This window comes from Nelumbo nucifera, chromosome 3 (assembly GCF_055504915.1).
Source record: "Nelumbo nucifera cultivar China Antique chromosome 3, China Antique-T2T, whole genome shotgun sequence".
NCBI classification, from domain to species: domain Eukaryota; kingdom Viridiplantae; phylum Streptophyta; class Magnoliopsida; order Proteales; family Nelumbonaceae; genus Nelumbo; species Nelumbo nucifera.
Window position 1 is genome coordinate 47,159,551 of NC_142651.1, and position 24,315 is coordinate 47,183,865.

The 24,315-nt window shown below is 36.5% G+C and overlaps 1 protein-coding gene and 1 non-coding gene across 2 annotated transcripts; one reads left to right on the forward strand and one right to left on the reverse strand.

The window, feature by feature from the left end:
- The first annotated feature begins 10,513 nt into the window (after positions 1-10,513).
- Positions 10,514-21,087, forward strand: LOC104609605 (ABC transporter B family member 2-like). Its single transcript, XM_010275977.3, has 12 exons — positions 10,514-10,992; positions 11,130-11,184; positions 11,308-11,483; positions 15,903-16,103; positions 16,259-16,518; positions 16,649-17,189; positions 17,286-17,665; positions 17,802-18,217; positions 18,467-18,708; positions 18,830-19,077; positions 19,171-19,583; positions 20,255-21,087. The coding sequence occupies exons 1-12, from the start codon at positions 10,729-10,731 to the stop codon at positions 20,815-20,817; spliced, it is 3,759 nt and encodes a 1,252-aa protein (XP_010274279.1). The 5' UTR covers positions 10,514-10,728; the 3' UTR covers positions 20,818-21,087.
- On the reverse strand, positions 18,306-18,379 carry TRNAE-UUC (transfer RNA glutamic acid (anticodon UUC)). The gene has a single exon. It is a non-coding gene; the product is annotated as a tRNA-Glu (tRNA).
- Positions 21,088-24,315: the final 3,228 nt, after the last annotated feature.

Sequence of the window (24,315 nt, forward strand, 5' to 3'; positions counted from 1 at the left end):
TTTATTATTATTATTATTATTATGAGGACGATGTCGAATATGCTATGCAATTGTATCAGGCCATCCTAGTGATTTATTAAAAACATTTTGTAGAAAGGAAAAGAAAAATAAACCATAAAATAGAAATTAAAACTGAATTAGCATAGAGAAATGACAAAGGAAGCCCCAGGGACAATTGAAACTGAACTACATTTTTTTAGTAAGAAGAAAGATAACTTTTATCGAATACAGAACTACATTGCCTACTAGTAGGAGTGGCAATGAGCCAAGCTTTTCACGAGCTGCTCGAGCTCGAGCCCAATACAATGACTCGATTATTAAACGAGTTGAGCTCGAGTCTATTAGAGCTTGGCTCGTGAGGCTTGCGAGCCGGCTCAAAATATATATATATATATATATATATATATATATATATATATAATAAAATTATAGAAAATAATATATATATATAATAAAAATATTATAATTATTAATATTTTAAATAAAAAATAAAAAATTATATATGATTTATATTTTTATAAAATATAAAATGAGCCGAGCCGAGCCAAGATCAAGCTTATGAACTTTTGACTCGAGCTAAGCTCGAGCTCAAGGTTCTGGCTCGAATCGAGCTCGAACCTTGTAGAATAGTCTCGAGCCAAGCTCGAGCCTCGCACTATTCGGCTCGACTCGGCTCAAATCCACCCCGAGCTACTGGGACTCGTCTCTATCCGAGGACATGGATCTTGACATGTGGCATCGGGTGGATGCATCTTGGCCATCCATCATCAACCACTATCAACCACCGCAACCTACTCCCAACTTCCCCTCTTCTAAAGCAACTTCGGCTATAAAAGGGGCTTCCACATTGAGTTAAACACATAGACTTAAGCTCTAAGCTTCCTATCTTGCTTGGTTTGACCCCTCATAGCAATCAACTAACTTGACCGTCGGAGTCTTCACCCTTGGTATAACTCCCAAGGCCTTTGATGTCTTCTTTGTCTTAGCAGGTTGGGCATGTCGGCCTCGGACACTAGAAATTACGTTGTTGCCCTCAAGTCCATATTTGGCAACAACATTTAAATATTATTGGATGGAATAAGGATTACAAATGGATTAAATTTGGATTTCCTTATGGGATAAGTCTTGAATTAATTTGCATGGTGTTTGGTACCATTGGCGTTTCAAAGTGGTCTTAGGTATGCTATTCACAAGAAACTACAATGTGCATTTAGAATATTTCTCATACTTATATGTTGTCATTCATGGGGAGATATTCCTGATACATGGCTGCAATTAGGGTGTCAATGATATTCAAAATTCAACTTCAAATTCAAGATCTGACATAATCAAATCGAATTTGGATAATTTGAATATCATATTCGGTCAAATTCGGATATGACCTGATTCGATTCGATAAATACCTTAATTCGACTGACTATTTGATTATTATTATTATATAATATATAAATATTGTATATAATTTATATACTTTATATAAATAAAATATTTATTAATTACCTAAAATAATTAATGGTCGAATTCAAATTGAATCGAATATTCAAAATTTTTATATATTTATATACTTTATATAAATAAAATGTTTATTAATTACCTAAAATAATTAACGGTCGAATTCAAATTGAATCGAATATTCAAAATTTTAATCAAATTTGAATTCAAAAATTGATTTTCAATATCCATTGGTTATGAAATCGAATCCTGATATTGAATGTTCTAATCGGATTTGAATTCGTATACTATTTGATTCCATTCGAATTTGATCCATTTACATTTTACACCCCTAGCTGAAATGTATGGGGAGTGTGTTGGTAATGCATTATTTCAAGTTGAATCCACTCTATCAAATATAATATGAGTTTACCAATCAAAATACTCCATGAATTAGATTAAAAACACTTGATTGGCTACAAATTTTTATGATACCGGTTGATTGGATACGTTCATCTATGTAGCATTAATCTACTAGCATATATTAAAACAAAGATACCACATCAAATGTCCTCTCCTTTCTCTCTTACCCAACGGAGGCTTCTCCTTTGTTCTCTCTCTCTCCTCAAGATACCATTCCTTACACTCTTAGCTTGCCACCTTAGTACCCCTGTTTTTTCTTAAAATCTCTCTCTCTCTCTCTCTCTCTCTCCTAGTCACCTAAATCATCTCCTCTTCTAAAATATCTCATAAACTATCTCTTCGCCCAAAACTTCCTCCTAAAATATTTCCTAATCTTGTCTCTTCCCTCTCCCTATATCTCTATATTTATTTCTCTCTGTCTCTATTGACCTTGTAAATACATGCATTTAATTTCTTATCAATGTATTAAAATATTAATGTTTAAGTTAAAACTTTTTTGAAAATAGTTTAAGTTAAAATTTAATGAGATGAGTAAAAAAATTAGATAATACATAAGAGAAATAATAAAACTAAAGTAAAAATTTAGTATAATTATAAATAATAAAATTAAAAAAGTTAAATACAGTTAATTAATTAACTAGGCTTGATAATTATTTACTTAGTTAATTATGGTTAATTAATTAAAATTTAAAATTATTCTTAATAATTGATAAGTAATTATATTTAATTAATCACCAAAATTTTCAAAACATTAATTGAATATTAAATTACCATATTTAATGAATTACTTAAAGAATAATTATTGTACAATTACTTAAATTATTAAGTATAAATATAATTAATAATTATGCTAATTATTATTGAAAATTACCATGATTTATGTGAATTAGTTACCAAACTATTTGAAAAAGTAACTTAATAGTGAATTACCATATTTAATGAATTATTTAAATAAAATATCAGTAATTTATCCCAGCCCCAAAGATTAAGAAAGCCCAAACATTTACGCCTAAACCCAACCCATGGATAGAAAATCCAACCCCAACCCATGTAAATTTGTGGGCCAAGTCAGTTCGGACTTGAGATGGGTTTGCCCAAGTTGGATCCCTAGATATTGGTCTTTTTTGAGTTTAGACCTATACAACATATCAGTCCATTAGTTTGATGCCAATATGGCTCCATATGTTATACAACATTCGCAAGTGCAAATTCTTTAACAAGCATGTGCTTTAAGTTACCTAATTTTAATCAATTTAAGACATATTTAAAAATTATAAAAGTGGTAAAAATTAATTCAAATTTAATAATAATAATAATAATAATAATAATAATAATAATAATAATAATAATAATAACTTTTATTACTTAAAAGTCCAATTTAGTTACTAATATTATATATAAAATTAGATTTATAAATAAAATTAATAAATAATAATAATATTATATAATTAATTTTTCTATGAGAAATTTATTAATGTTAAAACTAATTTTTATTAATTTAAGTTCTGTTTAACATAGGTACATTAATAAAGATTTATAGTAGACCTATAGCCTAATCTAGTCCATGATCACATGTAATTAAGAATGTCATAGGGCTCTTTTTACTTCATTTTCTCTAAAAAATGTCCATACGTAATAAAAGTAGAGAATAAGGATGTCAACCCAATAGCCCATAAACCAATTTTCAACTTAAATTAATGGCTCTTGAGTTTTCAAAATGTGTCACGAAAAAATACATTTAAAAGACTGCGACATAGGTTGGGTTAATATCAGGTTGAACCCTATAGGGTTGGGTGCGGGTTGGTATGGGTTTGGCTCAACCTTAACCTGACCCTCCCATGCTTCAATTCAAACCCAACCAAGCTTGACTCAATATCATGCAATTTCTGAACCTACCCTGGCTTATAGGGTTCAACTTGATACCAATAATCCAACCTATCTTTTAGTCTTTCAATTATATTTTTTGGGATACTTTTTGAAAACCCAGGAACCATTAATTTAAGTTGGAAATTGGTTTATGGGTTCCAAGGTATATATATTGCTTCACCCAAGTTAAAGATAGAAAGACCAAAAACAAATAATGAAATAAATCATATACTTTAAGGTTAGGGGTTAGAAGTCAAACCAAATTACAAGAATACCCTTTATATGTGTAGAGGTATTATGACTGGATGGGCGGGGGTTAGTCAAACACGAACCCGATTTAATTAAATAATCAAAATTCTAAGCTAACTCTACACCTGATTTTGGTTAAAACGAACATCGAAAGAAATTATAAACTTTATGGCTAGGGGTTAGAAGTTAGACCAAATTATAAAATTACCTTTTATGTGTAGGGGTATTATAAGCTGATGGGCCAAGTCAGCCAAACTTGCACCCGATTTTGGTTAAATAATCAAAACTCTAACATGATCCTACACCTAATAAGTCCCCATATACGAGATTAGCCACTCTCGCTAGGGTTTCAATTTGGACTGTCGTCATAACAATTAAACATAACTATAATGCTTGAGTTGAACTGGATTGACTTGACTCAATTAAAACTAGCGGAGGGGCCCATGCTTCGTAGGGGTTGGATTGGAATTGTAACATTGCTATTTGCTATATTAAAAAAGACAATGGTTTCTTAATAAGAAACTTGCAATTATAAATACTCAAGTGTTGAAACTCATATAAAGACTTAAAAGAGATCATCATGTGCTCATTTTTTAAATATTGCTGCAGCAAAGCATCTCATATAAAAGAACACGATCATACAGTGATAGTTCTGAGTTCTACTTCATAGATGTCTTTTGTTTTACATCGAGAACTCCTAGTTGACCCGGATGGTAGGACTGTTTGGCCCGGGAACCATTCAGGCAACTGGTTCTGTTTTACCCCAAACCTGGTCCTTGGCAAAAAATCGTTGAATCAATCAACGACCCATTGACCCGGGTGGTCGAACCGTTGACCCATCGACCCATTCAATGGTTTTGGCCATTTTTTATTTTTATTTATTTTTAATTTTTTAATTTTTGTTGTCAGAATGGGCTATCCGTTCGAACCGAACAGTCGAACTGTCGACTCAGAAATCAGTGGTAAGAATGATTCTGTAATTTTTTGCCTGTAATTTTTGTTGTCAGAATAGATCGTTCGTTCGAACTAGATGATCGAACCGTCGACTTAAAAACCGGTGGAAAATAAGATATATAAGATTATATATATCTTATAATCTTATAAACCAATATAGTTTGAAAATTTTCAATGAAGAATTTTCATTGAACCGTTCTTTCTTATAATTTGAGAACAGTCGACCCGAACCATCCGATCACTTCTTTCCCTTATATATATGCGCTATAAATTTGCATAACGAAGCCTATGCATCACACTGATCCCGACTAATATGATAATAATTCAACCTTATATTAAAACACTACCAAATACCCTCTTAATGAACAAGACGTTGTAATAATTTTGGGTGCCTAGAATATACATTTGATTTATCGGACAGATATTCTTCACATGAAATGAAATACGAAGTAAATACCTGAACATTCCGAAGATCTCCGATCTGAAAATGGTCTGGATTGGCCGGATATGTTCCCAATTAGAAAATTTTCTTTATTGTGGTTCACCTTAATTACTTCTAAAGCCAAACAAAGCAAATCTAACACCAAAAAGCCAAAGTTGACATATGACAAAGTTGAAATCAATAATTGAGACTGAGATTGCAGCAGACTTCGTGGTGAAATTTATTGAAATCAGAAAGTAAGACTGGTAATGGTAAATTATTCACTGTTATCGATTTGGATATTGTGATAAATGTAACTGTGAAACAACATTCCAAGTCAAAGTCAACCAAAACCCATTTATTATGTTTAAATGAAATCTTAAAATATGCGCTACATCCCCCGAGGTAAACTATTCTTTTGGAAAATCATGTATATATAAAAGGATAAATCTATGATGCCGAAAATTTATGATAGTTCAAAATAACATTTAAAATTTTTGTTGTGGAAGACTCACTTGGGGACATCCCTTTTCTTACAAGCCTAGCTCTAGCACACTCAATGAAAAGACAAAGAAACCACCCCTATTTCTAGAGTTGATCTTCTGCTAATAAAATATGTTTTAACCGCCTAGGACCCATCATAAAAGTGGGACCTATCACCTATCATATATGAGATGTATGGTGTGAGATTATATTAGTAAAGGGTTAGAACGTGTTTTGTTGGTAGGTGATTTCGATTCTTATTTATAATAATAAAAAATTAATAATATTTTTTTTCAATAAATAAAATTTTACATAGCGTGAATCCTCCAAAGAGGGTTATATATGTTAGATTTGGGGTTTTAAAGTATTGCTTGTATGTATTTCATTATTTCTTTTTTTTTTATTAATGCTTAATATTTTATTTCACTCTCTATTACCCTTCTTCATGCCCCAACCTGCTCTATTTATTGGGTAGAGATTGGATCAGGCCCAACTCCTACCTAACCCGATCCATTGTCATCCCTACCTTCAAATGACTAAATGATTAACCTGCTCTATTTATAGGGTGTGCTATTCATAATTTCTATAGCTCTTGCTCCCTTCACACAACATACACATATATATAGTAATAGCCATTTAGCTTTATTGGATTTTGTTTAACAAAAGGCCAAACTAACAAGAAGTCTTCCACATAAAAAATTGGTCTGGGGCTCAAAATGAAATTCCACTTTTTATCCTCTATTAATAGACCAAATTTGGACACTAAAACCTAAGGGTGCAACTTAGTTGGGTTTACAATTGGATTAGGATCGAAAGCGTGAACTCGGTATAGACTTGGATTAGGTTAGTTAATAGTTAGGGTTAAAAATGGCAGTTCATTGCACAAGGTTCACACAAATGTGAGGTTTGGGGAGGGACAGACCTAATCTAGGTCCAACCCTAACCTGATATATATTGGTTTTGTAGATAAGTATGCTATGTAATTTGTGGGGGGGGGGGATTGAAGGGTGCTTTCTTTTGTAAAATATTCATATATGATGTCTATCTTTTGCATATATAATATGTGCACTTGAATGAATATGGCAGTGCGATGCGTTTATGAATTTGGTAGGTAAGGTTCCAACTCCCACCCAACTTGACCATTCAATCTCATGAGTGAATTGGGTTAGGGTTGAGAAACTTGGGTTGAAGATGAGGCTGGTTAGGGTTTGGGTTAAGGTTTTTAGCCAACCGATCCCACCTACTAGAACTTGGCCTCAACTCTTTACTGTTGTCAACTTGAGCCAACCGATCCCACCTACTAGAACTCTTTACTGTTGTCAAAATAAAGCCCTTTTAATGGCCAATATTATTTGTGAAAACTAGTAAAAGGTGGGTTAGAGCCTTGGTGAGTGGTTCACACTCACCAAGTAAGTTCCTTTCACAATCTTCTGTTAATGGGGCATATTTGAGCTCAAAAATTCTTGCCACATGGTCAGAATAGGGCCCTCGTTTGGGACAAGTTTAACATTAAAATATTATTGAAGCTTTCAATAGCCGATCGAAGCACAGATAAAAGCTTCTGGAAGTTTGAAATTGATTACACAACGTGGGCAGCTCTCCTCAGTGGCAATACCTCCAACCCTGATAAAAGAGACCAGGATAGAATTTGATCTCAGGTCTCCATCATAAGAATTTATCAACAAGCCAGCTCAATTTCCTCAGCAATGGTTCTAAACATTAATGTGCATGAATTGGATATGATTTTCCCTTGGACTACTCTGGCTTAATATCTTCGTTAACTTTATACAATCTAAGGATGTGATCTTAAGCATTTAACTCACAAGACTTGTATTAAAGACTTTCAATAACAATTAGATAAAATAATCAAACCAAATACAAAATCGTTCTAATTAATAAACTCAGCTTTTTCCTCAATAGGTCCTCTATCATCCAATAGTCATGTCTAAATAATATTAAAAAAAAAATCATAGGCAAATTAATTCCTCACGTCCTATCATCAAAAAATACAGGTTTGAGTAAATTAGGAGAGATGGAGTAAAAAAAAAGAAAAACATTGAATTTGAACTTGAACTCATGAATCATATATATTTAGAATTGGGCACATCAGCTCTCTATCTGGCTCAAACAGAATGGACCATAATCTAACTTCTGAAGCAGAAACCCGGATAAGAGATAATCCAAAAGATAAGTGATGCATTGCATATATATATACAATGTCCCCGCCATCAGCTGCACCACCAGGAACTACGGCAGCCAGCACTTAAACGTGTACTCATCTAGGGTTCCACTCTTGCCTGTGAACTGTGATATCCTCCTATCCCTTTAAACCCAGAACTGGACATGTGGGATGGGTGGCACCATTTGTTCAGCCCCAAAGAGAAAAAAACAAAAAAACATTGAATAGGGTTTGAAACCAACTCCAAATGGCAAAGTGGTGCATCAGCATGACTGATCTCATTTAAGCATGCCTCGACGTCCCACCATCAGTTTAGCCCATGAATTCTTTGCTCCGTTGAGGGTTGATGCCAGATATTACTGGGGCGTACGTGTGGATGAATCTGAAAGCATTTGTGTGAATGGTGAGGCCAATAATACAATCGATAGAGGAAGAAACAAGCCCTCGACGGCGAGAAATCCGGCTCGGTCACGGGCTGGAGTGGAGATCTAGAGAGAGAGCCCGGAAAGCTGAAAAGCTGTGGGCCTGTGGCTCGCCTGCATTTAATGTGCCAATTAACCTCCGCTGTCCCCCATTAATTCAATGCCCATCAGCTACTGACGCCATTCTCATCAACCCAAGACCCAACTTTCTTCCTCTCAACCGCCAGCACAAGTTTATGATTCCCATTTTCTCATCTATCAGCTCATTTCAAGATATCGGCTCAATATCTTGAAGTTTCTCGGCTCGATAAAATTATGATCATGATTTTAGGGGGTGTTTGGCAATGCAAATTTCGGTAAATTGCTGAAACCTCCTTGAAGTTGGCATGGCAACTATTCATGGTTACAAAAATTAAGGTATGCACAGGTGAAGAGCCCTGAGTTTATTTTCCGGAATACTTTCAATGGAAAATTAATATGGTATATTTGATACTTCTTAAAATGTTCTCAATTAATCTAAATTATTAAATTGTACTCATTTTAAATGATCAGCCCCGTTATTTTTTAGGGATAAGTGGACTGTACTCCCCCTCAGAAATCTGAAATTACAGCCCCTTCTTAGTCTATTAGTAACTCCTTTATAAATCGCATCATATCCGTGGATTTGACATCAATCCATGGTCAGGATTCATTATACCCCTAGGGTGGAGCTAAGATTTCTAGGTGTGGACTGAACAGTTAAAACCCCTTTTTTAACCATCATTGATCCGATCAATTGAACCGAGTTTGATACAACCTCTAAGCCACTATATTATGACAAACTGCTGGCTATTTAAAAATAATAACATAATATAAACCACCTAACCCATTCAACGGGCTATCAGATCTAAATAGTTGAACCATTGACTGGTCCACCCACAGGAAAGGTGGTTCAACCTTTTAGCTGGGTTTGAAAACACTGCTCACGTCCATGCATGTTGCCGTCTTACCCACAGTTTGATTGTAGCATGCAAGTGATATATAATTTTCATTTACATATTTTTTCTAATCTCATTATAATTAATTTAAAATCTATATTTCTTATCATCTTTATCCCGTAATTAAAAAACTTGGTTGATGTTTAGAACAAACATATTCATTATATATATATATATATATAATTTTGATCAAATTTTTTCTGAATTTAAAAGGAAACCAATATATATTATTATCATGACCATTAAAAAGGCATTTACCATATACCGTTGAAAATTTTATACTGCATCCTGCATCCCCGGCCCATTCAAAATTTAATAAAATCTCAATCCGAGCCCGGCCAATTTGCATCCCTAGTGGATTGGATACATCCCTGACCTCGGGTTTCACCATCTTACCAAACAACGGAGAACCCTAATTTAAACTCATATTGTCATCCATACAACATGGACTCATTTGATTTGTTAGAGAGAAAAAGAAAATTATAAATGAGTTCATTTCAAAGAGAACCTTGAATGACCATGCTCTCATGCTGAACCCATTTTAACAGGAAATGTATCCATTTCAGAAGGTCATTGCTGAAATCATGCATGTCATTTCTTGGACAAGAAACGGGCCAGTGCACTAGATACTAGTTGAATCATACAAAGGAATAAACAGGAGCGGATGCTTAAGAGTTAAAAGATCAACTGATCAGTTGCTGCTTTAACTCAAATAAGAAAACAAAAGAGTAGCAGGTTTTAACTAAATGGAATCCGAGGTTTAATTACCCTAATACTTCGCTTGTATATCTGTAATTCTGCACTATTTCTCTAGGGGTCATTACACCAATCAACAAAACAAGACAAATGAAACCAAGCATTTAATTGGGCATTAAAAAAGAGGTATAGGCCGACATGATCAGATGATCACATCCAATCAGATCTGTCGTCTTCTTCTTCTTTCTCTGATGAGCGCTCATCAGAGAGAGAGAGAAAGAGATCAATATCTCGTGGCACATTTTCTCGACTATAATAGCGATCCCGATGACTTGAATTCCGTGTATGACAAGCGAAAGAAGGATAGTCTGAGTGGAAAAAAAATTAAAACCATCACCCAATCGGTCAACCTGGTAGTTAAGAAGTACTAAATAGCTTATCTCTTTCATTCAACATTTCAACCTTCGAAGCTTCAAAACCTGATAGTTTCGGCTTAACGATTGAATCTTCAAAATCAAATAACTCATCTCTTCTTGCATCCACCCTTTGAACTCAACTCTTGTATCTTGCATTCACTGGTTCCACCATTGTCGTCTCTTATCTTTTCTGGCCACTTTCTTGGCCAAAATGAGCTTCCGAGCACCTTTTCCCAGCCATGACAAAGAAGAAAAGAAAGAAGCAACAGATGAAAAGAAAACCGAGAAAGTTCCATTCACCAAGCTTTTTGCCTTCGCAGATTCCTGGGATTATGTCTTAATGCTCTTGGGCTCCGTCGGTGCTTGTGTTCATGGGGCTTCTGTGCCCGTATTCTTTATTTTTTTCGGCAAACTAATAAACATTATCGGTGTCGCTTACCTCTTTCCGACTTTGGTGTCGCACAAAGTCGCAATGGTATATATATATATATATATATATATATATATATATATATAAAATAACTTCAACTTCTAACCTGACTCCATTGTTAGTGATCAGGTGAGCTTTGGGTTTCTTATGGACTGTGATTTGGCCTTGTCTTGTTTGTGCAGTATGCTTTGGATTTTGTCTATCTAAGCATTGTTGTAATGTTCTCATCATGGATAGGTACGAAATGATGTATTATTCGATTTCTTCAGTTTAATTCTATCTTGATTTGGTTAATTTATTAGTTGCAGAATTCATTTGTTGATATGAAAATGCTAAATTATAATACCTTTGAGCTTGTAGAGGTGAGCTGTTGGATGTATACCGGGGAGCGACAAGCGGCGAAGATGAGGCTAGTCTACTTGAAATCAATGCTGAACCAAGACATCAGTCTCTTCGACACCGAAGCTTCGACTGCAGAAGTGATCTCTGCAATTACCAGCGATGTTATTGTTGTTCAAGATGCCATCTCTGAGAAGGTATGGACTACTCTTTTATTAATTTTAACTTCAGATTGGTGATGTGTAGAGACAAAAAAAAGTTGATTTTTTTAGGAATTTATTGAATTATTGGAGTTCATGCATATATTAATTTGAACCAGAAGGAGGACCATCAATATCACCCATTGGGATGGGAATTTAATTAATTTGATTAGATTATGATCCAGTTAATAAAATCAAGTGATTAGTTTATTTGGTTTAGAAAGGGGGAGGGAGCTTTCATATTCTCTGCTGTTTTGTTTCTATTTATGATTTATGTGTTTTTTATTTCTTTCTTTGAATTAAGAATAGATCTAGTTTTATTTATTACTCCACGGTCCATCCCTGAGCTGAGATTGATGCCAATATTAATTTGAGTTATTATTACATGAACCCACCCCAACTAAATGACAATTGTTCCATTTGAAATTTGGGTAAAACTAAGGTGCTATTGCAGAGGAGAGACGACCCACCATCACACTAGAAAAACAGATGGTTCTAAACGATGGGTGGTATATTTCCTGGTTTGGGATGGGCTATTGGGTCCCATCTTGAAGGGTTCTTACACAAGATCAGAATCATATGATGAACTCTACCCATTTGATTTGGCTATTTGTAGTGTTCTTGTGGGAAGATTTCCATATCTATAAATCCAAATTAATTAGTGAAATGGAAACAGAGTTTCAGTCATGTTGCAGGCTGATTCTTCTATCCAGCCAATCTACATGATGGAAACCAATGAATGGTGTGACCCCATATTCTCGGTAAAGGACAAATGGCAAATTATGAGGGCCCCAGACAGATAGGCCTGCATGCAGAACCAAATTAATATATTAAATCACACATTATTTACAAGATTATATAATAGCGTGTACATCAGCCTAGGTTGCCCAATACATCAATCCTAACCCTTTTTGTGGGCTGTAGACCTGTCAATTGGGTTGGGTAGGTCGGGTTCGGGTTGGATCAAGACACTTTGGGTTGATTTTGGGTTGGGTTATCAAATGCTAGATCCTAATTTTAAATGAAATGTTTGGATTATGGTTGACTCAAGGGTCAATTCGGATTATTCCAAAAAATAACTGAAATTTAAAAAAATAAAAAAAAAACCTATATAAAAATGTTAAAATTAAAGGAATTAATCTTATAATTTTAAAAATAAAATAAAAAAATTGAACATTTAAAAATTTAAAGAGTAAACAATAAAGAGTAAAGACTAAATAGAAAAAATTAAAGAGTAGAAACTAATAACAATGCATAAATAGTCCCAATTAGACTTTAACAATCGGGTCAGCGAGTTGACCCATGACCCAACTCAATCTAACTCAGTTTATTTTGAGGTTAGGTCAAATCGGGTCATTCTCACATTCAGATAGTTAAATATGAGACCCTAACCCTGTTTTTTCAGGTTGGTTGGGTCAGGTTTGCGGGTTGGATCAACTTTTTGCTGAATCTAGTGGACTGGATTGGGTTGGATTCAGGTTGGCCCAACCTAAGTTGCACCTCTACCACAGCCAGAGTTTTGTCTCTTAGGTGGCCTTTGATAATTGCTGACATAGAAGCTGAAAGCCAATGCTGAATAAATTCCGAACTTGTTAAAAATGTGTGCTTCAGTGTTTCAGCAATTTTAAGCCTACTTAATCGATGAATGATGACTGATGAGGAACAGGTATTGAACAATCTTAGCCCTAAAATTTTTATCATATTTCAATAATACTCATGAATTCGCCATTTTTATGTTTGAAATCCTTTTAGCAATGCTGTTTTCAGCGCACCTCTTCCATCCCCTATGTAAATTGTAAAGCTCATTTACTCCTGTCAAAACACAAGCATTTCTATCCAAATTCTCAGTACCAGCCAATCCAAGCAAGGGAGAAAAGAAAAGAATATAATAAAGGCTAGATCTTGGGTTTGGGAAGTGGGAGCACATGATGCTCCCAGTTCTAAGGAAGCCTCTGGCCCACCATTATATGTTTCCACCTAGGCTCTATCTACTTTTCGCTAAGTTATTTATTCAGGTAAATGCAGTTACTAAGAAACACTTACCTGGTAAGTGCATTTACCCAAGAAACACCTTACCCATGTTCTTTTATTTCTCATGTAAATAAGGTAATGACCATTTTAACCATAAAAATCTATTATTAATAGGGCATTTTTGTCCCTTTCAAATATTAACAAATTTCCCAGGTAGAAAAATTATTTACCCACTTATGAGATGGGTATCCTAGGAAAATAATTTTTCCCTGGTCTCAAAAAAGAACATGAGTTTCTCAATCAATGGGAACAAAAATCTCATTGGCCAACTTTCCCCCTCTCAAAATCCAAAAACAGAAAACCCCCTAATGTGATGAACAGCTCAAGTAAAACCCTTGCACCATACATTACAGATTTATAACGAAACTAACTTATTGCAATTGGTTGGGAGTGGAAAACCATCTTCTTCAAGCTGTGATGGCATTTCTATCCTACTCGGTTGGATAACTGAAACTTAATGACCAAAACTGTCCTTTTTATAACTGAAACTTGAAAGATTGAAAATTTGTCCTTTTTATAGTGAAACAAGTAGGGATGGCATTTCTATCCTACTGGGTGGGTATTTGCTCCTACTAGGGCTGTTCACGGGTCGGGTTGGGTCGGTTTACTGAGATTTTTTCAACCGACCCGACCTGGTTGGGTTACCTAAAATTGAAATCGAAATCGATCCTGTGTTAAGTAAAACTGACATGGTTGGTTTGAGTTGGGTTGGGTCGGTTTCGGCTCTAAGGTCAACCATGGTAATAAATTGGTAGATTGGAGAAAGAAGACTGAAATTTGATGTAAAAAAGGATACCTAATTCTATTAGAGAAAGAAGATTGAAATTGGTAGAGGGAGGACCAAGTTAGAATAGAAGTTATCAAGAAAATAGAAAGTCAAACTGTATTAGAGAAAGAAGACTGAAATTTGTATATTTCAAGAAACCTTCTAATCTAAGTAAAAAAGGACACCTAATTCTAATTGTAATTGGTTGCCAATTTGGTGTAAAAGACCATAAAAACTAGGATCCTTTGATTCTTTTCTTTAAACTTTTCCAAAAAAATTCCTTGTCTATTTGTCTTACAATACTTGCCATTAATGTCATTCCTAACAAGAAGACTAGAAATTAAGTTAGGTTGTAATTAGGATAGAGACAACTTAGTTAAGTAGGAACTAAGTAGGTTGTAAATACTAACTAGGAACTAACTACTAACTACTAAGTTGGTTCGGTTCGGGTCGGTTTATGGTTTTTTACAACCTGAAACCGACCGGTGCTGAAGAAAACCCGACCGATTCGGGTTGGGTCGGTCCGGGTTGATCGGTTTGATCGGGTTGGGTCTTCTTATGAACAGCCCTAGCTCCTACCCGCACCAACGGGGAGGGTTTTTTCTAGGAGTGATCATCAAAAACCAAATAAAAGAAACTAAACCAATAAAACTGAACCAAAAATTCTGATTAACCGAACCAACTAATATATTTGTGTGTGTATTTTATATGCTTTTCATATATATTTTATATTATGTATATGTTATAAATGAATATATATGAATTATATATAAATATATAATATAATATATTTTTTATTATTTATATGTATTTCTAGTATTTTTATTATATATTATATATTTATTGATAATATATATTATCAATATAAAAAAAACTGAAAACTCGACTGACCGTACCGGTGTAAAATCAAACCACCCTCCTCAACCCATATATTGTTGGAAGGCTTATGAACTTATTTATTAGGTGTTGAATGTAATAATATTTTGAATTTTATGTGAAGGATAATTAATAGTTTATGTGCTTTTAACATGTTTTAATAAAATAATTGGAAAATTTGATGATTGTTCATGCTATTTTATTTATTCATTGCTTATATATAACAAGAAATAATAGGAAATTAGGATCATAGAGAGTTTTGTATTTCCATGTGCAAGGAGGGTTTGGATTTTGAAAATCCAATCCACTAGGAATGGGTTTTAGCTAGGGACGGTACAGATTGGGAGGTTTAAGGAAATGGGTAGGATCTTGAATTTACAAAACACTCCCCGACTCCACTCCATTGCCATCCTTAGAAACAAGGGAAATTATCTACAGATAATTATCCAAATCAAATAACTGAATTATCTCATAAGGTTGATGTTGAAAATAAGCTTGTAGTGGACAAGTAATAGGGGTCATGACCATCCGGATGGTGGGTCAATCCTCATAAATCATTTTTTTTTCTCTTATAATTTCCATATGATGTGTGATTTCTTTCTCATACACTCAGTGTGTTCACCGAATGTGCCTCCCTGATCCCTCAAGGGGATAGCATTACACCAATATTTACTTGCTTCAGTGGGGGCAAAACTGAGTACATCACCAAGTACTAACTATATGTTTCATCAAATGTATCACAGATTGGGAATTTCATGCACTACATAAGTCGTTTCATAGCCGGATTTGCAATTGGGTTTGCTCGAGTTTGGCAAATCAGTCTTGTGACCTTATCAATTGTCCCTCTGATTGCCATTGCTGGTGGTGTCTACGCGTACATAGCAATTGGTCTCATGGCCAGAGTAAGGAAATCCTACGTCAAGGCTGGAGAAATCGCAGAAGAGGTCTATTAATTGTTTACTGCAACAATTGCTTTTAATTAGCCTAAACTGAAAACTTGTAGACAATGTGGAAATGCTGCTAGCTAGCTTAGCTACATCTCTAAACTAGTGCAGCTCTGATCAATTAAAAGTTGATTGAAGTCGTATTGATCTTGCAGGTGATTGGTAATGTTCGAACAGTCCAAGCGTTTGTGGGAGAAGAGAAGGCTGTGAAGATGTACAAGGATGCACTGGCCAAGACATACACGTATGGGAAGAGGGGAGGACTAGCCAAGGGTATGGGGCTTGGATCGATGCACTGTGTTCTGTTCTTGTCGTGGGCATTGCTTGTCTGGTTTACTAGCATTATCGTCCACAAGCAGATAGCTACTGGCGGAGATTCTTTCACCACCATGCTCAATGTTGTCATTTCTGGCCTGTAAGTCTCAGAGGACCCAGTCTGCAAAATTATTAAAAGCAGTTCCATTTCTTTTAGTCTTTAATTTGAGAGACACTAGGAGATAGAACTAAGGATGTCTGAATCTCTGAATTCTTTGTTATATTCTCAGCTCTCTAGGAATGGCAGCTCCTAACATCTCCACCTTCATCCAAGCAAGAACATCTGCATATCCCATTTTTAAGATGATTGAGAAGAGCACAGTTAGCCAAGCCAGCGCCAAAAATGGACGTACCCTCAGCAAAGTGGAGGGGCACATTCAGTTCAAGGATGTATATTTCTGCTATCCCTCTCGCCCACATGTGGTGATCTTCGACCAGCTTTCTCTGAATATACCATCTGGAAAAGTTGTCGCCATTGTTGGAGGAAGTGGGTCGGGAAAGAGCACAGTAATCTCATTGATAGAGCGTTTCTATGAGCCCCTCTCTGGTCAGATACTGTTAGACGGAAATGACATCAAGGAGCTTGATCTCAAATGGCTCAGACAGAAAATTGGATTGGTCAATCAGGAACCTGCTCTCTTTGCCACTACCATTCGTGAGAACATCTTATATGGGAAAGATGATGCCACCTTGGACGAAATAACACGAGCTGCAAAGCTCTCAGAAGCGATATCATTCATCAACAATCTTCCTAATAGATACGAGACTCAGGTATATGAATTTGATTTCTCATAACAGTAACCATTCATTTGTTTTCTAGCTGCCATTAACGGAAGATTTAATGTTCATCATTACTGTGAATTGCAGGTTGGTGAGAGAGGAATACAGTTATCAGGTGGACAGAAGCAAAGAATTGCAATATCTCGTGCGATACTGAAGAACCCATCAATCCTGCTCCTGGATGAGGCCACAAGTGCCCTTGATGCTGAATCTGAGAAGAGCGTTCAACAGGCGCTTGATCGTTTGATGGTTGGACGAACAACAGTTGTAGTGGCCCATCGGCTCTCCACCATTCGGAATGCAGACATCATCGCCGTCGTCCAGGACAGTAAGATTGTTGAGACCGGGAGCCATGAAGAGCTGATGTCAAACCCCAACAGTGCCTATGCAACTCTTGTGCATCTCCAAGAGGCAGCACCTTTGCAGCGTCAAGGCTCGATGGGAGCTGGCGTGGGTCGCCTTCCTAGGTAAATACCTGGATCAAACTTTGTTGAACCGGAACCAGAACCAGAAACCAGTGTGCTTCATGCCTTCATCTAGCTATTTACTTGTTCATGTCCATTGATTGTTAGCCTAATTAACGTATGCAATTGAATTTGGCAGCATGAGGCTTTCACGGGAATTGTCCCACAGAAATACGAGCTTTGGTGCCAGCTTCCGCTCAGATAAGGAATCCATTGGGCGTGTGGTTGCAGAAGAGGGTGAGACAGAGAGAAGGAAGCCTGTGTCCATGAGAAGAATGATTTCAATGGTGCTTCCTGACTGGGTGTATATAATATATGGAGTCACAGGTGCGATCATGTCCGGTGCCCAGATGCCGCTTTTTGCTCTCGGAGTTACACAGGCTCTGGTCGCCTATTACATGGATTGGGACACCACACGCCACCAAATCAAGAAGATTGCATTCCTCTTCTGTGGAGGTGCTGTTGTCACAGTCATCTTTCATTCCATTGAGCATCTCAGCTTTGGAATCATTGGCGAGAGGCTTACTCTTAGGGTGCGAGAGAAGATGTTTGCAGGTAAATTGATTAACAAAACACTTTCCTTCTCTTTCCCTACCTTTTCTTTCAAACCAAACAGACTAAGGAAGAAAATAAAAAAGGCAATTTCCATTGCCGGGATTTGAACCCGGGTCGCCTGGGTGAAAGCCAGGTATCCTAACCGGACTAGACGACAATGGATAGTTGTTAAATGTTGGCATTAAATTTTCTTTCAGTAATACTCAACAGATACTCATTTTCTTTTGTTCTTTCTTTATATAAACACAGCCATATTGAGGAATGAAATCGGATGGTTTGATGATACAAACAACACCAGCTCGATGTTGTCATCACGTCTAGAAGCCGATGCAACTCTGCTACGAACCATAGTCGTGGATCGTTATTCAATTCTGATCATGAACATCTCTATGATCGTAACCTCGTTCATCATTGCTTTCCTTCTGAATTGGAGGATCACACTTGTAATCATGGCCACTTATCCTCTCATAGTTAGCGGGCACATCAGCGAGGTTTCTCTTTTTCTCTAATTCTTATTTTACCCATATTCATGCATATCCTTAGCTAGTCGAGACTAGAGTGAAGGAAATTAATAAGTAAACCCCAGTTGAATTCTCTTGGGCTGTGTTGCAGAAACTCTTCATGAAGGGCTATGGTGGCAATTTGAATCAGGCCTACCTGAAAGCTAACATGCTCGCCGGCGAGGCAGTGAGCAACATCCGAACAGTTGCTGCCTTCTGCTCTCAAGATACGGTCATTGACCTGTATGCACGAGAGCTAGAAGAGCCAAACAAGCGTGCCTTCCAACGTGGTCAGATTGCCGGCATACTGTATGGTGTCTCACAGTTCTTCATCTTCTCATCCTATGGCCTTGCTTTATGGTATGCAGTTTAATTCAGATCGGTGAAGAAAAGAAAGGTAGTACACAGCTTCAATTAGATGCAATGCTTATTACTCAATCTGAATTTGTGCAGGTATGGTTCTGTCTTGATGGGGAAGGAGATGGCCAGCTTCAAATCAGTCATTAAATCATTCATGGTATTAATAGTTACTGCATTGGCCATGGGAGAGACGCTAGCATTGGCACCAGACCTCGTGAAAGGGAACCAGATGGTAGCTTCAGTGTTCGAAGTGCTGGACAGGAAGACGGAGGTGGTGGGAGATGTCGGGGAGGAAGTGACAAAGGTTGAAGGAACAATTGAGTTGAAGCGTGTGGAGTTCAGCTATCCGTCGAGGCCAGACAGTATTATCTTCAAGGACTTTGATCTCAGAGTGCGAGCTGGTAATAGTATGGCATTAGTGGGAGCCAGTGGGTCGGGCAAGAGCTCTGTGCTTTCTCTCATTTTACGCTTTTATGATCCAACATATGGGAAGGTGATGATTGATGGTATGTGTTTCTCAATTCAAATTAACCATGATCGACCAACTGATCGACTTTGTGTATCTTCATTACACATGGGTCCCGTTTGGTTCGTGGGATTAGGGGTTTTGAGTCTGAATCGGAATTGGAATGACCCGTTTTGATTCCAATTATTTGGTTGGGTTGAATTAGAATTCCATTCTCATTCCTGGTGGAGTGGCCATTCCCTCCCCCTATTTGGGGAATGAAATTTTGTTCTAATTGAGGGTCCATTTGGTTCATGGTTGGAATCAGAATTAGAATAGAAATCGAAATCAGAATGATCTATTCCCATAGTTTGTTTGGTTCAAACAGGAATGGGAATGAGAATTAGAATCAGTAGGAATGAAATTTCATTCCAAAGGGAGGGGCGATGAATGTCCATTCCCTCAAATAGGGAATGGGATTCCGATTCCACCTAACTAGACAGTTAGAATTGGAATAGCCCATTCCAATTCCGATTTCAAACCCCTATTCCTATGAACCAAACGGGGCCTAATTTCAATTCCCATTCCGATTCTTGGCTGAACGAAACACATTAATTATGGGAATAGACTATTCTAATTCAGATTCCGACTGTAAACCAAACTGACCATTAATTGATAAGCTTTGTTCTTTATGTCATAGTGATGGGTTGATTCTTGTTTTATTATTTATAGGAAAAGACATAAAGAAGCTCAAGCTCAAGTCCCTTAGGAAGCACATCGGCCTGGTCCAACAAGAACCAGCACTGTTTGCCACAACCATTTATGAAAACATTCTGTATGGAAAAGAGGGAGCATCAGAAGCAGAGGTTATTGAGGCAGCCAAGCTTGCCAATGCACACACCTTCATCAGCGGCCTTCCTGAGGGCTACAGAACTAAGGTTGGAGAACGAGGTGTGCAATTATCTGGTGGCCAGAAGCAAAGGGTTGCCATTGCTAGAGCTGTTCTCAAAGACCCAGCAATTTTGCTACTGGATGAGGCCACCAGCGCACTTGATGTAGAGTCTGAGCGTATAGTTCAACAAGCACTTGACAGGCTAATGAAGAACCGAACCACAGTTGTGGTAGCACATCGTTTGTCCACCATCCAAAATGCAGATCAAATCTCAGTCATACAAGATGGGAAGATCATAGAACAAGGGACCCATTTTCGATTGATAGAGAACAAAGATGGAGCTTATTATAAGTTAATTAACCTACAACAACAGCAGCAGCAGGAACAACAACAACAACAGTAACTATAACAAAAAAATTATTTTGATGATTTATGAAGGATATTTTTTTTCATATTGTATTTTCTTTCCATTTTTTACTCTTCTTTTTAATTACTATTTTTTTCGTCTCCCTCCTTTTCTATATCAATCTATCTATAGATTATGAAAAGTAGTGATTATTTTACTATTTCAAGTGTACATCATGGAATATTATATGTAATCAGTTTATCCAGTTTAATTAATGTCACAACAGTGCATCTTATTTATGTCAATAAAGAGTGAATTTGGCACAAATTGCATCATCTTTATTACAGTAAAATTTGGGGTTTAAATCATGAATTATGTGTGTGAAGATGCCTTGTAATAAAGATATGTTTTGTGGGTAGGAATTAATGAACTATGGGTAATTAAACTGAGAATGAAAATTTTGAGGAAACTTGTTAGCTTTCAAGAAGATAGTTAATGAAGAAGGGAGGATATTCAGCAGTGACCGGCATGTCTTATATGTAGCATCGATCTAATTAAGGGCCGTGTCAATGGACCAGTTTTGGGTTGGACTCTGTCCAAATCAAAACCGATTTAAACGTATTGGGTGGACCAATAAGACATTGAATTGAACCAGTTCAGATTAGACCTGGTTCGCCATCTGTAATGGACTCATATTAGACCGGATATAATTGGACCAAATCTGATCCAATTGACACCCCTACTTGTGGGTCTCTAAAGGCTTCTAAGTTTGGGATGTGTCTTCATTTCATTTAATCTATTATATTCCCGGCCCTGCTTGAGGTATATGCATGTCATACATAATGAAGCAAATTTTGAAATTACTACCTCTCTTGACCTGCTCTGCTGAGACATCACCTAATATTCCCATTTAATTATCAGTCATGATTAGATTTTATAATTTGACATATGTAGAAATTTGAAGCTTTTGCCTTGCCACATGTTATATATCTCATGAACATCTATCCTTTGCCTAGAATAATCTTCATTGTGAAACATAAGATGTAAATTAACAAAATCATTTAGGAGCCCCCCTAGTTTGTTTATATTAATTAAAGCAAAAGATATACCAATTCTTAAATTTGGGTTTTCAGTTGTAACCGGTATGTTATATTTTGCAGTTTGGAATCCAAGTGATGGGGGATGGAAACCCCAAAAGAAGATGACTTAAGCCATAACAGTCTTGTAAACAACAAAAGAAACTAATTAATGAGATAATATAGGTAAGAGTGTAGGTAATGACTTTGGGATGGAGGAAATCATTAGATTTTTTCAAGTCTAAGGTCTTCATTTAAAACTGCAGGGCATCTTATATATATTCATCAGAAATCCATGAAACAATTCTTAGGTTTTGTTCTGTCATATTAATCTAACTAATTAAGGACTTGTGCATTTAATTAGTCAATGAAGGAGAAAAATCTAGGGCAAACACTACTTCACCTTAATGTCCCAATTGACTACTACTAATGGTGTTTTGGGGTGTGTAATCAAATCAAGTAAGCAAGGACCTTTAGCTAAGCATGCATTAATATTGTTAACAGCCCAATCCCTCTCTATCAGGTAGGTAATTAATCGATCGATTGTACTCCTACTCCATGTGGCCCCAGCCCTTGTTTGTTGGAGACATACTTCTGTCATACTCCCTTTATTGTACATAATTTATCTCCTATTAATTAGTCTATGCTACTATTCCTTGTCGTCCTTGGTTAGAGGTGAATATAATTCTAACCTCGCAGTCTGGCACTGGCCGGCTTTTAATTAATGGGTTGAGTAATAATTCTTCTGATGTGCTACCTCCACATGCACCAGTGTGTGGGAACATCTCAATGCACGGTTAGGATGTGCTGTGGGGAGTACAGCTAAATTCTCATAATTTACTGGTATTTTCTTTTACTTAAAAAAAAAAAGTATAATTAGATGTACATAGAATTGAAGAATCAACTACACAACATTCATATAACCAAACCCGGCTCTAATTAATAGTTAATTAGGTTGATAAATCAGAATTATTCTTTATAATTTTTAACCCCAGACTTTACTCCGGAGTCCAGAGAGAGGTGTGGCCTCCAAAAATTTTATTAAATCAACAAGGTAAATAAGATCTTAATTGAGGGGTGGGGCGTGGGGGCAGGGGGAACGTAGGCACCTTACTCCTCATGAATGCCTATACAGACAAGTTCACCAAATCATAGATAAAAGCAAAGAATCTGCTAGATTGACTTAAAAGAAAGGAGATTGAAAAGCTTGATATTGTCCAAAAATATTGGCACTGTTATATCCTGGTGAGTGATGAAGCCTGTTCCAGTCTTTCTTCTTTGTTTAGAATATAATATTAAATAAAGCTACTATTAAAAAGAGAAGCAAGAAAGGATAGAGAATATCACTAGAGGGCCCAAAACAAAAACAAGTAAGCCCATAACCCCAGCCCTCGACAAAAAGCACTACCCACAGAAACACTACATATATGCACCAAGATCATCCAATCGCACCACAAGCTCAAACCTTGGAAAAACAAAACAGATCAAGAAAATATATAAAAATATTTTCAACCACCCTGAGACGGGCCCAACAAGGCCCATCCTCGACCAAACTAAGCATCCTCAAGCCCAATTTCTTCGTTCCCCGGTTCCCCCTCTTCCTCTGCGGCTCTGCTTCTGAATCTCTGATACTCTTAAAACAAAGCCAAATCACTACGCTGTCACCAAGCTGGTTGTTTTCTTTCTAGGTTTAGTTAGCTTCATAGGTGAAGTGTGTCAGGGTTACTCTTATCCATTCATAAGAAAGGTTGACAGGTTGCTCTTAATAATCAAGGGGCATTTTGATGAATTTGCTCCTCACGCAACATCTTCCATACCCATGAATAACATACAATAATGGGAGATGTTTCCAATGTAACAATAGAGTGTGAGGTGGGTGTGAGGAGAAAATCTAGTATCCATTTTAATACTTTGTAATGAAGTGCATGATTTGAATTATTATTTATTTAGTTTGAAAGATATATTCCCCCTATATATAGGCAAAACAAGAAGTTGATGCAATGTCAAGTTGGTCACCTCTATAGAGATGATGTAGTTGATATATATGACTTCTGATGAATGATGTCTTACATTTTTATAGTTTTATCATGGTTGTTCTCAGCTGTATATAACCTCACTAGGGTTGTATAGTGGTGATTAATTAGAATTGGGGTGGCCCACCCGTAAAGCCACCACCTAGAGATCGAGAATGTTCATCATATTCTAGGCACATCAAGCTTCATAGCAGTACTATCAAACGCCTCCTTAGTACGTAGCTGCTATTGCTTCAATGGTAAAATGAGACCCCAGCCACAGCAAGTCCAACTCTATGTGCAGCTTGGAGAAGAGGAATCACCTCTACTTGGATGTTGGATCCCAAAAGAGTAAGACACAGCAAGCCGAAGCGGCAACGAGCATTTTGGGTGATACTTTTGCATCAAATCCATTACACCATCGATTGCTGTAATGGTCACATGCTTACCCTTGATCCCACAAGCAG